Below are 14,351 nucleotides of genomic sequence, written 5' to 3'. Positions count from 1 at the left end.
TTGTAAATAAAGACAATATTAATATCTAAAATTATCACGTATTGCAAAAAAATAAAAATAAAATCCTGGTAGTGAATGGTTATTTCCTCTTTTATTTCACTTGTACGTTTTCTTACTTTATTCTACCCTCTTCTTTAGAGCAGTTTTCAATTGAATGTGTCGTAAAACCAAAACCAAAGTAATCACTCTGGCCAATCACAAAAGACATAGAGCAGTTTTCAATTGACTGTCGTCCCACCAAAGCATCCTTGGCCTCACAACATTGCTCCGGTGAGCCATCACTCGGCAAATACATGTAGCCGGCACGAGCGCGGGAGCACGTGCGCAGCGAGACACGATTGGTTTTGGTCTTTTTCTGGCTGGAGTGGCGCGAAGTTTTGAACTAATCACTGAGCGTAGTAATGCAAACCAATCAAACGCGAATACTTTCGACCTCAAGTGAAAACCGCTCTATAGACCAATCCAGTAAACCAATCAAAACTCGAAGCAAATACATGTTGCCGGTACGAAGCGCGGGAAAACGTGCGCAAGCAAGTCACGATTGGTTTTGGTTTTGCTTCTGATTGGCTGAGAAAGTGGCGCGGGAGTTTTTAAACCAATCACTGAGCGTAGTAATGCAAAACCAATGCAAACGCGAATTACTTTCGACACTTAAGTGAAAACTGCTCTAACTTTTTAAGGTACGAAGCTCGTGCACGTACAGAGCAGATGGCGTAGGGACTTATGTGCGTACGTTCGGAAACAATCACAATGTCCAATTCCCTTTATGAGACGATCCTGAAGGGAATCCGGGAATCATAGTAGTTGTATTCAGCGTTGCCAAGTCTTGCGCATGTTTTGTTGAATACAACGACCATGATTCCCTGCAGGCGCGTCTCACAGAGGTAATTGGGCATTACGGTTTTGTAAGAAATCTTCGTGAATATACAGGTCTAAAGTTGTTGTCGGTCGGTTTGTAGTGTTTGTAAAAGGTAATAAAGTCTAATAAAGTTGTACACGCGAATGCTCACACATGCCGACAGGGATGTGGTAAGGGCCAGTTTGTATCTATTAGTATCCATACACCTCAAGTCTCAATGCAATACATGAAGCCCAGCTTTGTGGATGGATGCTGATCCATTCGGCATTACGAGGAGAAGAGAACTTGTTTGTCGCTACTGTATTCTTGTTTGAGTTCGCCTGGTACGCCTGCGCAAATAATTAAAATACAGTTAAACATCTTAGAGGGGAACAAGGGCCCTAAATATAGACACCAAAGGGGCAGAGCTGAGTGTACTTATTATGGAGGTGTCCGTATCGTAGAGACAGAGTTTATATGAATTTGTAACTTTTATATATTATGGAGATGTCTTAAAGGAGAGGTTCGACAGTAATGTGGTTCTGTTACTATGGAGACGGAATAAAAAGATTTGTTGGGAGCTTAAGATGAAACGTTGTAACATATTTTTGGAAATTACGTGTGCACTTCTTCTGGAAACGTTTGCTAACTCTAGGGGAGTGCAGTCGTCGTATTTTTTAGGGGATGGTACCCGTTACAGGGGTCTTTAAAACAGGCATCCAGTCATCAAATTGCCAATGCAAGGGGTGAAAATGAATTTGGGCCCAAACGTCCGAGAAATGAGATTCTGGTACCTTTTTGTGGTGTTTTCGAAATTTCTCTAGCGAGCACCGTTTAACGGCTAGTTTCCTCCACCACTTGTTCGAAAATTGTGGGATTTTGTTCCCGGAATGTCCTAGAATATTTAAGAACGTCCAGTGTTTGTTGTAAACTTACCTGGACGTCATGTACTATAATACGATTAGGCCATATTCAATTTTGTTACTCTACACCCAGCAGCCGTCCAATGGAGCACCTTGCGTAGCTATGGCAACAATGGTTCCCTTGGTTACAAAGTTCACTCTGAGATATTCGGTATTGTCATTTTGTGCAGGCATCCAACAGGATTGTCCATTCAGGCGACCCTTCCACGCATCGTAACAAGGCTTTGAGGAAGCTTGTATTTTTCCATTAGGAATTGCACCACTTTGCATCCCTAACCCCCGCTTGAAGATCTGAAAGAAAAACATTGTCAGTAGTTCACGAATTACTTTTGCTGCGTTCGAGTTATATAATCGTGCATGGGGACACTGTCGCAATTTTTTTTAGCTGTTTAGCAGATTTCAAGCTCCAAATTGTGGAGAAAGCAATACAATAAGTTATATTTGACATGTACATATTTTAGCTTATCTTACCTTAGTAACTAATGGATCAGAAAATCAGTTACATACATCGTGCCGTTATTTCGGTTGCTAGTTAAAGTTTTTCACTTCAGGTGTTTAAAACATTTCGTTCGAATAGTTTAGTATAACATCTATCGATTTACAGCATTTCTGAGTTATGCAAATAATTGTTTACCAGTGGTAAACAAGTATTTCAAAACTCAGAACTCAGTTGGATCAATCATGCATAAGATTTCAGCTACACAGTCCGAAGAACTGTAAACAAAAGAAAGCGCCCAGTTTGAGATATAGATCCATAATCGAATTATACATCGTAGCTTATTTACCTCGGTTCACCGAGTAATGGGTTTCGGCAGCAAACGGACAAGCAGCTCAAAGGATAAATGTCAGGATGGACACAACGAAATGGATTAGTTCCATTATCGATAAATCAAACTCACGTACACGATCACGGAAATTCTTGTAAGGTTTTATTTTAAAAACTTTTCTTTCAAAAAAACTTAAAAGTCACCAAAAAAGAAATTTAATGGAAAAACACTCTGGAATGTACAAATGGGCGCTGATCGGTCTTAGTCAAATGGCTACTGTCTTCGGCGTACGTCTAGTCCTTAATCAAAAATTTAAAAAAACTGTGCCGATTTGAAGGCTTCGACACTAAGGCTTTGGCACTAATTGCCGTAGCCTTAAAAGCTACTTATTCGATTCCTTATTTTGCAATAAATACTTGCAAATGGATGAAAACTTCATTTTAAACACGGTTAAAATATCAGAATTGTACAGAAAATTCACGTCTCTATAAACTCGTTTACACAGTATTTTCAATGTTGGAGTACGGTCCGATGCAGAAAACCAAAACCTGCCAAAAGCCAGTGTCAGGTTACACGGACGATCGGGCCAATCGATCTGAAGCTATCTCAGAATGTACCAGGCTATTCCAGAATTCATTGACCGTTTTTATACAGAGACGTGTTACCCGTCTGGACGAGCTTCGGTTAAAATTTTTTGTTCGTCTGGTTATGCGTCTCTACTACTAAAGACGGGCACAAGACGTGTTACCCGAAGCTCGGGTAACACGTCTCTAGTATAAAAAAGGCCATTGTTTTGTCGTGTGCGGTCCACATTTTGTGTTTAGATTCCCACAAAAATGATACGAAAAATAGCTGATCTTGATCATTCACATAAAGCCCAAAATGTTTGAAACTATTGGGACAAACTGGACAATTATGAAAAATAGACATCAATTTTTAAAATAGAATTTGTGACAACAGAACTCTAAGAAAACGCCAGTATAAATTGAGATGTGAAAGAAAAATTTAATTTTAATTATACAAGAAAAAAAAATAACATCACAAGAAATGGCATGTGCATTAAAAAAAATATCAAAACAGCAACACTTAAATAATTTTTAATTTTCGCAAGGCTCTTTAATTTCATCAGGTCGGTACTTCGCACTCGCCATTGTATGCCATAGGGGACAGATCGAACAAGTTATCACAAACGTCGCTTTAGGCCTTATGGCTTTCATTACAATACTATTTCTTCATGCAATTATCTTAATGCACCAAACATATAGATTAATTGCATATTACTTGAACTTACAATAGTTAAAATTTAGCCACAAAAGCTATTAATATATAGGGCCATACTTTCAATGGTTATTATATTTTATTAAAAAAACAAAAACAATACAACTTGGCCGAATGTTAGTAACACTGTGTGACAGATGTCTTAGCGAGAATATTCAATTTGGCGTTTGCAGGAAGCCAAAGATCAATATTTATTTGAAACACAACCTGTGCGTCATATTGCAAGCGCTTTTCACAAACAACATTTTCACAAAGGATTTTCAGCTGGAACGAATGTGGGAACTACAAGCAAACAAGTCGAGCGAGTGAATGGCATTTTGTCAAATGTGAAGTGAACTATCAGTTAAAGAAAAACGCCGTATGTTTAAAAATTATGCAAGGAAAAACCTGTTCCCTGCTGGGTCGTTTTCATTAGTTTATCCAGTTAAAGGTGTAAGACTTCACCATGGGAAAGAATAGAGGTATGACATATGCTTAACAATTATCACTGACTTTATTTTTTTTTGATGGTTAATTTTACGCTAATGTCTCAGTTTTTTCTTATCTTGAAGGGTTATTTAACAATACCTTAGCAAAATCTATGAGATTTTATATTTCTTTGTCTGCTTAAGCAAGGTTGCCAGTAGTTTAAGACAACAACTGGATTAATTGCCTATCACACACCTTTAGTTTTTATTTTAATCACGAAAAGAAACTCAGTCGGTTGAATGTGAGATATCAAAATATCCGTTACACAACAGAAAAAAAGAAACAATTTCAAAACCCAAAAAATATTTTTGATCTATTTTCTGTTCTACAGGTTAGGTATTTTATATTGCATTTAACATGTCATAATTTGAAATTGTGCGGAAAATTCAATTTTGGTAATAAAGTAGAACTTGTTGTCAGTGCCTCAATTAGTGTTTATGTCAAGCTTTGTCATTTGGGGTATTGAAAGCTTAAAGATGTCATGTTTGCAATTTACATGTTATATAAATTTCTTTGAACGCCGAAGTTCCATTTCCTTGTTTCTTTGGAAATTTGAAATTCATATTTTCATTGTTTAAATAGAAATCAATTACCTTAAGGCTACTATTTTTAGCGGCTACAAATTTTGGCGATTTTTTCAGAACAAGATTTAGCGTATTTAATTAAGCGATTTTCCGAAAAATTTAAAAAGTTAGTGATATTGTGTAAACCAGTTTTTAATGAACATATAGCTAAGATGGAAATAAATGTTCAGTAAAAGAACAAACTCACTTCAACATTTGCATTGCCAGAAAGAACAAAGTCACCGACATCTATTTTTAAAAGAATTTTTCAACTCTACTATACTTATTTTGTTTCCCTTTGGGGTGGGAGGGGAGGTACTTTTAGAAATTTAACGAGTATTAAATTTGACCGAGACAAATTTTAGCGAGTACTAAATTTAGCGATTTTAGCCCAACTCGCTAAAATTAGTAGCCGCTAACAATAGTAGCTTTAAGGTAAATGTTCTCGCTCATAAACCAAAAGAGATAAAGATTATATGGATCTAATTAAAGCTAGCTTAGAAACCAAAATAATTATGCTGAAAACGAAAAATGTTATGACTTAATTAAAATTTTAATTATTAGAAGATATTTTATCTTAAAAAGATGCGTTTTGTGTAAGGGAGTAATTTACACATGCTATTAATTTTGTCACTTGAGAAAAATCGGGTGAAAAACAAGCGAAACCAAACGTTTTAAAACGGATAACCAAAAACATATAAAAACTTGATTTTTGTGAACAGCTTATTTGTGCTTGTTATAAAGCTGAAGTTTTATCATGCAATTAATGTTTCGCATCCCACTTTAAGTTTCGGGCCGGTAATCAAAGGAAAAGCAATTAACCTTTTTTCTACTGCGCATACGTTATAAAGAAGGGGACTCGGTATCTACTTCATATATGGGACTTGATTATTCCACCAAGTCCCTTCAGATCTCGAAGCTATGAAATCGAATGAGGACGGCCAGGGCAATTTAATTTTTTTATTTTTTAAATATATTTTTTTTTCCCTTTTTTAATAAGCACAAAACAAGAGCTATATAATCACCAAGAGAATATTTTCTCTTGGCTACACACAGCATTAACCTGTAACGTTTTTCATTGCAATTTGAAATTAACTTTAATTGGTCATGTTTCCATTTTAGGTCAACAGCACTTCAAGTTAATGTTACCCTCTAAAGCTGTCACGTATTTATTCATGAGCATGCACTGCTGGGGAATAACCGCTGGACAGACTCCATGTCGCACGAGCAGGTCAATGCCAGACCACGCACTTACAGGTCACGTGATTTCTTCCCTTGAAGGAAAGAGACTGGAAAGCTGTGTGATAGCTTGTGAACGCACGCAAAATTGCTTTAGCATAAACTATTACACGACATTAAAGAAATGCGAGTTAAACAAGAAAACAGCTGAATGGTATCTCAGTGACTTGCACCCAAGGCCTGGTGTGGTATATCTTAACATGTTGTCACGTGACTACACTCCATGTGTCGACCGTAATCCGCCCTGCTCGGGAAAATGTGTTCCTATCCCAGGATCCTTAGCGACGCGGTGTGTTTGTGAAGGAAACGCCGCTTGCCGTAATGATTGTAAGTTTGAGTTCCAGAAAATGTTGATTGAGTAGAATTCGAGAGTTATCGAAAGACGCAGTAAATACAACCTTTCCTGTGCTTTCCTATGTGAAAAAAATATGAAGAGACAGCACAACGCAACCAACATATGGCTAACTGAGCTCAAATTTATACCAAGATACAATAAGGTCTTAGGGGAGCAGGGATGGCGCAGTGGTGAGAGGGCTCGCCTCCCACCAGTCTGGCCCGGGTATGTTCGATTCCCGGACCCAACGTTATATGTGGGTTGAGTTTGTTGTTGTTTCTCGCCTTGCTCCGAAAGTTTTTCCCGTCTCCTGAAAAACAAACATTTTCAAATTCCAATTCGACCTGGATAGAAGACCCACGTGAAAACTAGCTACGGCTGATGTGGTTTCCTCTCTTAATATTGTAGTTAAATAATTTTATTAAAATTAATAATACAATACCTTAGATGCCTTAGATGAATCAATAAAATATTAGTGCGGTGGGCATGGGTGAATAGCCTATATGCATGTTTACGTCAGACTGGCTAGTTTCACCACAAAGCCTCGCTTTCGAAGTGCAAACTTGTAAATTTTATCATGAGCAAATTCTCAAAGCAGCGGAAACGAAAAGAATACCCACGTGAAAACTGCATGGAGGTGGCAGAGGGTTGAGAAAACTCGCGTAATCGAGGCTTGGTGGTAAATTTTTAGTTTATGACGTCATCAAGCATAAGGCCTATTGATATACTGTACTGGTAGATGCGGCAGCTTAATGAATATTTCTTTGGATTCTGGAACGAAATGTCCGAGATTGTTCCCCTTGGCTAGCTGAGTAGATGTGCTGTGTTGTGTTCTTCAGCAAGACACTTCGCATCACAGTGTGTCTGCCCATATGGAGTCTAAATAACTACTGGTGAACTGTAAGGGTAACCTGATCAATTGCTATGATGCACCAGTATCCAATACAGGGGAAGAAATACTCCTAGTCGCGTAATACATACGGAAACCCGAAAGTGGAGAGTCTGGGCGTGCATATAAAGTGAATGAATGAATGAATGAATGAATGAATCACTTCATGTATAAGACAAGTGGGTTTGGAGGGGGGGGGAGGAGATTGAAAAGATCTGTGCCTCTGTTATCACTTCGCCTCACCCCAAAACTCGGCCGACTCTCTCCGCTGGATCGGTCACTGTCATGGAGGTTTAGAAAACTAAAAAATTTCTTACCTCTTTGTGTTGTTTTAACAGCCTGCCTTCCTAAACCGTTGGGAATGGAAAATGGTACAATTCCAGACAATAACATCACAGTATCGTCTACACACCCTGACGTTAAGGCGGCTTGGGGAAGACTTCACTGCTCACTAAGGAGTTGGGCTCCAAACACAGATACTGGTTACCAGTGGTTCCAAGTGGACTTTGCACCGGATGTAAAAGTAATAACAGGAATCGCTACGCAAGGAAACGGAAAGATGTCGTGGTGGGTTAAGACGTATTACGTCATGTATAAGACAGGAGGTGTATCCCTTGAAGAATACAAGGAAAACAATCAACGAGTGGTGAGTAAAGTGCATGCTACTGACTAGCTTTTTTGTAAGTCCAATTGCAGAGGGAAATAACTGAGGAATAAAACAAATAATGTTAACTGTTGTAGCATTAAACTACTCACAATAGCTAAATGCATATAATAGCAAATCACAGCTGTGCCTTTCAGGAGTAGGCTGCGAGCTAGGCTCGAGAATTCTAAGGATCAGCCCCACCTCCACCCCCTACGCCTTCCCTTGCCTTATCCCCAGCCTAAGAAAGAAACTAAAACCAGTTCGCAGGCTACTTCAACAGAGATATATGCTTTACAATATATAACTTGTTTTCTTCCGGTATAAATTCCTTTCTTCTTTCTTTGTATTAGATCTTCCAAGGCAACACGAACAAGGATGATGTAGTTACAAACAATATTAACAATCCCTTTCAAGCTGATACCGTCCGCATAATACCGACAACATATTTTGGAAGGTTTGCTTTGCGAGTTGAACTCTACGGATGTGACGTCATACAATAAAATATTTGACTCTGCTCTGTATCTTAGCCGAATTGCCCAGGACGATACATAAAGAGAAAAGATCCTCACAAGACAATCATCCTTACAACAAAGATTCATTTAGATCAATACTGCTTGAAAAAATATTCCAGCAGGATAAGGATTACTCAGGATAAACATTCCCATAGCAAAATATTCGTACCTTTTTTTGATATGAGGTATAATTATTAACTAACTCTACTCAGTAGAATACAAATGCTGTGCGAACGAGGCAAAGGAAAGGTCCGTTATCTGTTCTCATCGTTTCATCCTGACCGCGCGCATCAAAAACTACTCAAATCAGCACCGTAAAAACCTAGATTTACGGAAAAGCAACAGAAACAGTTTAGTGGGTAGTATCGTCTAAATATTTTTTACTTTAATATTCCTTGTTGACTGGACAAAAAAAAATACGTCGGAAAACTACTTGATACCAAACATAAGCCGTAAAAATAAATAAAACATTGTTTATAGAGATTTATAGGTGCGTGACTTAATGGTGCGTTACAAAAGGAAACTTTTTTCGTGACAAAGACCGTACATCCAATGATAACAAAGTTTGAGAGACTAACGGATCACGTGATCATACAATTGATTCTTGTAATGAGAATTTTCTGTAATCAGTCGCCCTGAAACCGTGTTCGGTGACGGGAGTGACTTGTATCTGAGCTCATTTGAAAATAAGCGAGTTTATAAAAACGTGACTAGTTTTGGGTGAACTTGCGACAATATTTTTATCTTCGGTGTCCGATATTCTGGGCAAGAATTAAAAAAAAAGTCTTATAAGTGTATATTAATATTCAATATTGTAACTGTTACTCGCAGAGGGGGAACGGAAGCAAACTACAATAACTGAAATTTTAATTAAAAAGGATTTAGAATTTTCGAGGCAGATGTTAATATATAAAATTTGATACGTGATATTTTTTGGGTTGCTATATTGCAAAACATTTTATTCATTCAAAATTATTATGAAAAAAAATGCACTTCCATCAATTAAATTTGCATTTTGTCACTTTACTTAGTTTTTACTGATGCAGAACAAAATTGAAACGTAATTTTAAAATTCTGAAAAAACAATCATTTGCCCTTATATTTGATTTAGTTTGTTGCCATAGAAACAATCAGTCAGGCTTTGTATTGTAAATGTTTTTAACAATTTTTATTGGAAGTAATCATAACATTCAGGATGAGAAAACAACTGATTCATATTAAAAAAAAATAAAACATAAAAGCTAACTCAGATTTAGTGACTGAAACAAGTGTTTGGTTGTCGTTTTTAATATTATGAGTTAGCTCTGGGACGAGGAGAACGTATTAACATCTGTTTGATAGATGTAGCTTGTGAAAGTAAACAAAGGCTGAATGTCAGCAACCAATTACTGACTTTGTGAAACAACAAAGAACCGCCTTCGATGATAAATGATTAAAACTGAGGAAATGTTACAGTGCGCTCCGAACAATCTAGTACAATGGTTCCTCAGAAAGTGATGCAAGCTGATAAAGTTTATTTTTTCATCATCCTGCTCCAATTGGTGATAAATTCAGCAGTTTTGAACGCTTTAGAGGAGACCTCTGTGACTTCACGATCAGCATTTTTCGCAGCTCGGAAAAACACGCGACTCAAAGGTTACGTAGTGAAATGGTTTTATTCTCCAAGTGTAATATCATGCAGCCAGGTATGTGCAAAAAAGTCATGGTGTACGTCGACAAACTTTAAGGAGGCCTCCAGGAAGAACGGCAAAGGAACTTGTGAGCTGAACAGACACGGAAGCTCTGTGATGGACGAAGAAGGTAAATTGGAAAGTCTGCAAGGAGTTACTTTTTCCTTGCACATCAAGGTAGGTTTTTTACGGCTGCCTTTTAATTAAATAACTCTTTGTAATTCTCATCTTGAAGAAAAATCTTTATTCCAATACATTTGATACATTCTAAATTGTTAATATATAACTGAAATTGAGTTTTTATTATGCTTATCGTTAAAAAAACTTATGCAACCGTCTGATAAATAATTAAAAGAACTTATGCTTTTTTAGTTAGTTTTGCAAGCTGAAAATTTTTATGTTGTTTCAGTTGGAGCTATCATCGACTAACCAAAAACGCTTCACTAATTCTAACCTTTCTTCTCCCATGCTCAGTTCTTGTAAACATTAATTCCACTCAACCATCTTGATGCCACGATTAGGCGAGTTTGGTGCTATACATCAAGTAAATATCCCCTGTTTAATCTTAACATCTGTCTGCTTCGCATTACTTATTGATATTGTAATGAGAAACTGCAAATCGATCACTCTTAAGATTCGTATTTACCTTTTTTTTTAAAATTGCCTTGATTTTCAATTTCCGCAGATCTGATTGTTTGTTTGATAAAAAATATCATGAACAAATTTTACACGCGGCGCAATTTTCTTTAAAACAAAAAATAAAACTTTTCGTTAAACAAAAAGATTAATTTCCTTTAGAAAAAGAAATAGATTGTCGCTTAAATTATACATATCGATCAAGTACTTTAAGTATGGAGAAGTACAACGAATTAGAACAGTTACATGTAATAGAATTCTATCGTATTCTAATGCAAATGTTACAGTTTGATTGGCCTAACCGAATAACCGTTACTACAGGGGCTACACCTTAAATGTTTTTTCCTCGCAGTGTCTTTTGCGTTCACGATTATAAACAAATATAAACTTATACTGAGGACCTCAGCCCAAGAACTAGGTTTACTCTTATAGGATAGTCAAAGATAGGCCGGGTTAGGGGGTCCCTTTCACCAGGGACAACTATATGTGCTCAGAAGTACATAGTCTTGATTACGTACTTCTGATATGCTTGGGCTTGGTAAACGTACGCGGTTACCAAGCATCGCAAACAATAAGGGCCCGAAAACCAATAAAAAGTTGTTCCTGATTAGCCTATGTGTAGCCGTAGTCATTTTCCTTAACCTTCCTTCTGTTTTTTCCTGGGTGGGAGGAGGGGGGAGGGGTTTGTACAGCTAGGCTCGTCCCTGGAAGGTGAAATGTTCGTAAAAGAACGTTTAACGTTTACAACGGTTGGCCTAGTGCTAGGGGTAACCCCAACCTCGTACTCAGGGCGAGGTTGGCCCTAGCTGCCTTGTAAACTCGTTGATGAGTTACCCTTCCTACCTTGTAAACAAAACCTAACTTTGTTTTCAGCCTTCCTTGCTTATTTTCGGGAAATGGTCTCTTGTTTGGTTTATACAGTCATTTGTTATCTCTCACAGGGATGTCTCGTCACAGGATGCACCAATGGACTTTCTTGTTTGTTTGACGAGAAGAACAACTCTTTTGCATGTCTCAAGAAAAAAGCAGGTTAGAAAAAGTAGTTTCACATTGATTGAAGCAACAACTTTCGACAACTACTTACACTAACGAAAGGAATTTTTTTAATCTAGCCGTGAACCGTGCACCCAGATATACCATGACCAACAAGGGTGGCATGCGCTCTAATGGCTGTAGTTCGCCGCAGGCCTTCGGGTTTTGTCAAATGTACAGACACCACAGAATCACCATAAGGGACGGACCATTAGAAAAGTGATGGGAGGTCAGGGGGGGGGAAAACCAAACAAATTCATGCAAGGGAAATGCCAAGAAAAAAATCCATGCAAAGGGGGAGGGAAAGAAAAAAAATCGTCCAGAAGGAAAGGCCATATAAGCACTCAAAATACCTGTCATTTTACACTTAATGAGATCAATTTTTCCACGAAATATATCGTGGAGAATGCTGGAAATAAATAGCATTTCCAAGCCTAGAGATTTCAAAAATGTCTTGGGGAGCATGCTCCCAGACCCCCTTCAGGCTAACATTCCGGCGCTCACCCAGTCACACTTTAGTTTCATTAAAGTAAACAACATTCAGCCAGGCCTTCCAAAAGGGACAGTTTCGAGGGTTTCACCCGCAAAAAAATCCGGCACAAGCAACGGGCGTAAAAAAATCGTGCAAGCTGAAAATTGGTCCGTTCGTAAGATTGCATGTGCTAGTCGCCAATGCTGTCTCTTGTGATCGGCGTTGTTAAGCACAAAGTCTATTCGCCGTGCTCTTTTCTCTGCTAACCGTGGCGATTCCACCCAGTACTACGCCAAAATCCATCTTATGAACAGTTTTGGGGCACAACCATTTCCCAGGAAGAACACGGCCAATTTAAAGGTCTCTGTGTCTTTGGTAGGCTTCTTCCAGAACAGCACCTGTATGTCGTGTGGCCAAAGTTTTATTGAAAAAAAAGGCTCTTTCAAGGTATATTCTTCTACACGATCTATGGTTTCTACGAGATCTATGGGTTTTATAGGATCTATGAGTTCTATAGGATCTATGGGTTCTATAGGTTCTATGTGACCTAAACAATCTATAAGTTCTATACGTTCTAGAGGTTTTATTCAGATATACCCAATTTGGGGACATGCTTAGAAAGAGCCGAAAAGAAGGTGTCATACCTGCCACTTACGAAGGCGATACCACTCATCTGTCAAATCTTCTGTGTGTTGTAGTAACGCCTTAATTTTTCTATGTGTTTTATTAATAAAAAGTCTGCAGTCAGTCTGTGCCATTGGGAATGGAAGATGGGTCAATTCCAGACAATAAGATCACAGTGTCTTCCACACACACCAACCAGGAGGCAGCCTGGGGAAGACTTCACTGCTCACAAGGAAGTTGGACTCCAGTCGCAGAGTCCGATTACCAGTGGTTCCAAGTGGACTTTGTACCGGAAGTAAAACTTATAACGCGCATCGCCACACAAGGCTACGGGAATAACTACTATTGGTGGGTAACGACATATTACGTCATGTATAAGGCAGGAGGCGCAGCCCTTGAAGAATACAAGGAAAACAATCAACAAGTGGTGAGTAAAGTGCTTACTTAAGTAAAATGAACAGTTAGAAAAAATGTGCACCCCGTAAAATGACCACTCTACGTTTCGTTGTGTGTGTTCATGTTGTAGTTTTGTCTCTACCACGTATTGCTGCCACCTGTCCTTGCGACATGTCCCCTCCTGTGTTAGCGTGTTGTGTAATCGAAGTCCTAGTGGATTCCGTCTTAAATATTTTTACGATTTGTACGATTAAAGTCGAAGCATAAAATTTTCAAATCGACTAAAATTTGTACGTATTAATGGTATCAAGCTAAGGCCCCGTCCACACTGACCTGGGTAAATTTGAAAACGCATCTTTTTTTCCCCGATTAGGCCAACCGTCCACACTGAAACGGCGTTTTCGGTCACCGAAAACGGGGCTTTTCAAAAACGCTCACCAATGAAACGTATCTTTTCCAATTTACCCGGGTTAATGTGGACGGAAAACATTTTACGCGGCGTTTTCAAATTTCTCCGTTTTCAAATTTACCCGGATCAATGTGGACGGGGCCTCAGATTGGCGACCTCACTAGATTTTTCACCTTCTCTCCACTTCTGGCATCCATTTCGCTCCACGAGACGACCACGTAACAGGCAAAGCGCCTATTAACTGCTTTGATTTCCTGCTGTTTCCTTAGACATTCCAAGGCAACACGAACAAGGATGATGTAGCGACAAATGAAATAACCAATCCCTTTGAAGCGGATACTGTTCGCATAATACCGACAGCGTATTCCGGAAGGATTGCTCTGCGAATTGAACTGTACGGGTGTGACATCTACAATGAGCGCCAAAAGTGTTGAGACAGTCGGCACTTTTTGAGTACCTTGGACAAATTTTACCCCTCACCCCTTCAATATAACCCCCTCCCCCCGAAACAATGTTGTATTTGTTATCTGCAAGACTTGCCTCGTTTGAGTACAACATTGAAAAGGGGGGAGGGGGGAGTGGTTCAGAAGCGGCAGCAGATTAAAGGTGAAAAAACGGGAATTTTAAATTAGTATCAATTTCATCCAACTGTCTC

The 14,351-nt window shown here is 38.5% G+C and overlaps 2 protein-coding genes across 2 annotated transcripts; both read left to right on the top strand.

Moving 5' to 3' along the window:
• The first annotated feature begins 3,992 nt into the window (after positions 1 to 3,992).
• Positions 3,993 to 8,445, top strand: LOC144664090 (retinoschisin-like). Its single transcript, XM_078525219.1, has 4 exons — positions 3,993 to 4,267; positions 5,960 to 6,403; positions 7,638 to 7,945; positions 8,296 to 8,445. Exons 1-4 carry the CDS (start codon positions 4,252 to 4,254, stop codon positions 8,443 to 8,445), a joined length of 918 nt encoding a protein of 305 aa, XP_078381345.1. The 5' UTR covers positions 3,993 to 4,251.
• A 1,472-nt stretch (positions 8,446 to 9,917) lies between these two features.
• On the top strand, positions 9,918 to 14,130 carry LOC144664089 (coagulation factor V-like). Its single transcript, XM_078525218.1, has 4 exons — positions 9,918 to 10,304; positions 11,705 to 11,792; positions 13,005 to 13,318; positions 13,966 to 14,130. Exons 1-4 carry the CDS (start codon positions 9,936 to 9,938, stop codon positions 14,128 to 14,130), a joined length of 936 nt encoding a protein of 311 aa, XP_078381344.1. The 5' UTR covers positions 9,918 to 9,935.
• Positions 14,131 to 14,351: the final 221 nt, after the last annotated feature.

The sequence above is a fragment of the Oculina patagonica genome, chromosome 8 (assembly GCF_052425735.1).
Source record: "Oculina patagonica isolate OP01 chromosome 8, crgOcupat, whole genome shotgun sequence".
NCBI lineage: Eukaryota > Metazoa > Cnidaria > Anthozoa > Scleractinia > Oculinidae > Oculina > Oculina patagonica.
This window is presented reverse-complemented; position numbering and strand designations above follow the sequence as displayed.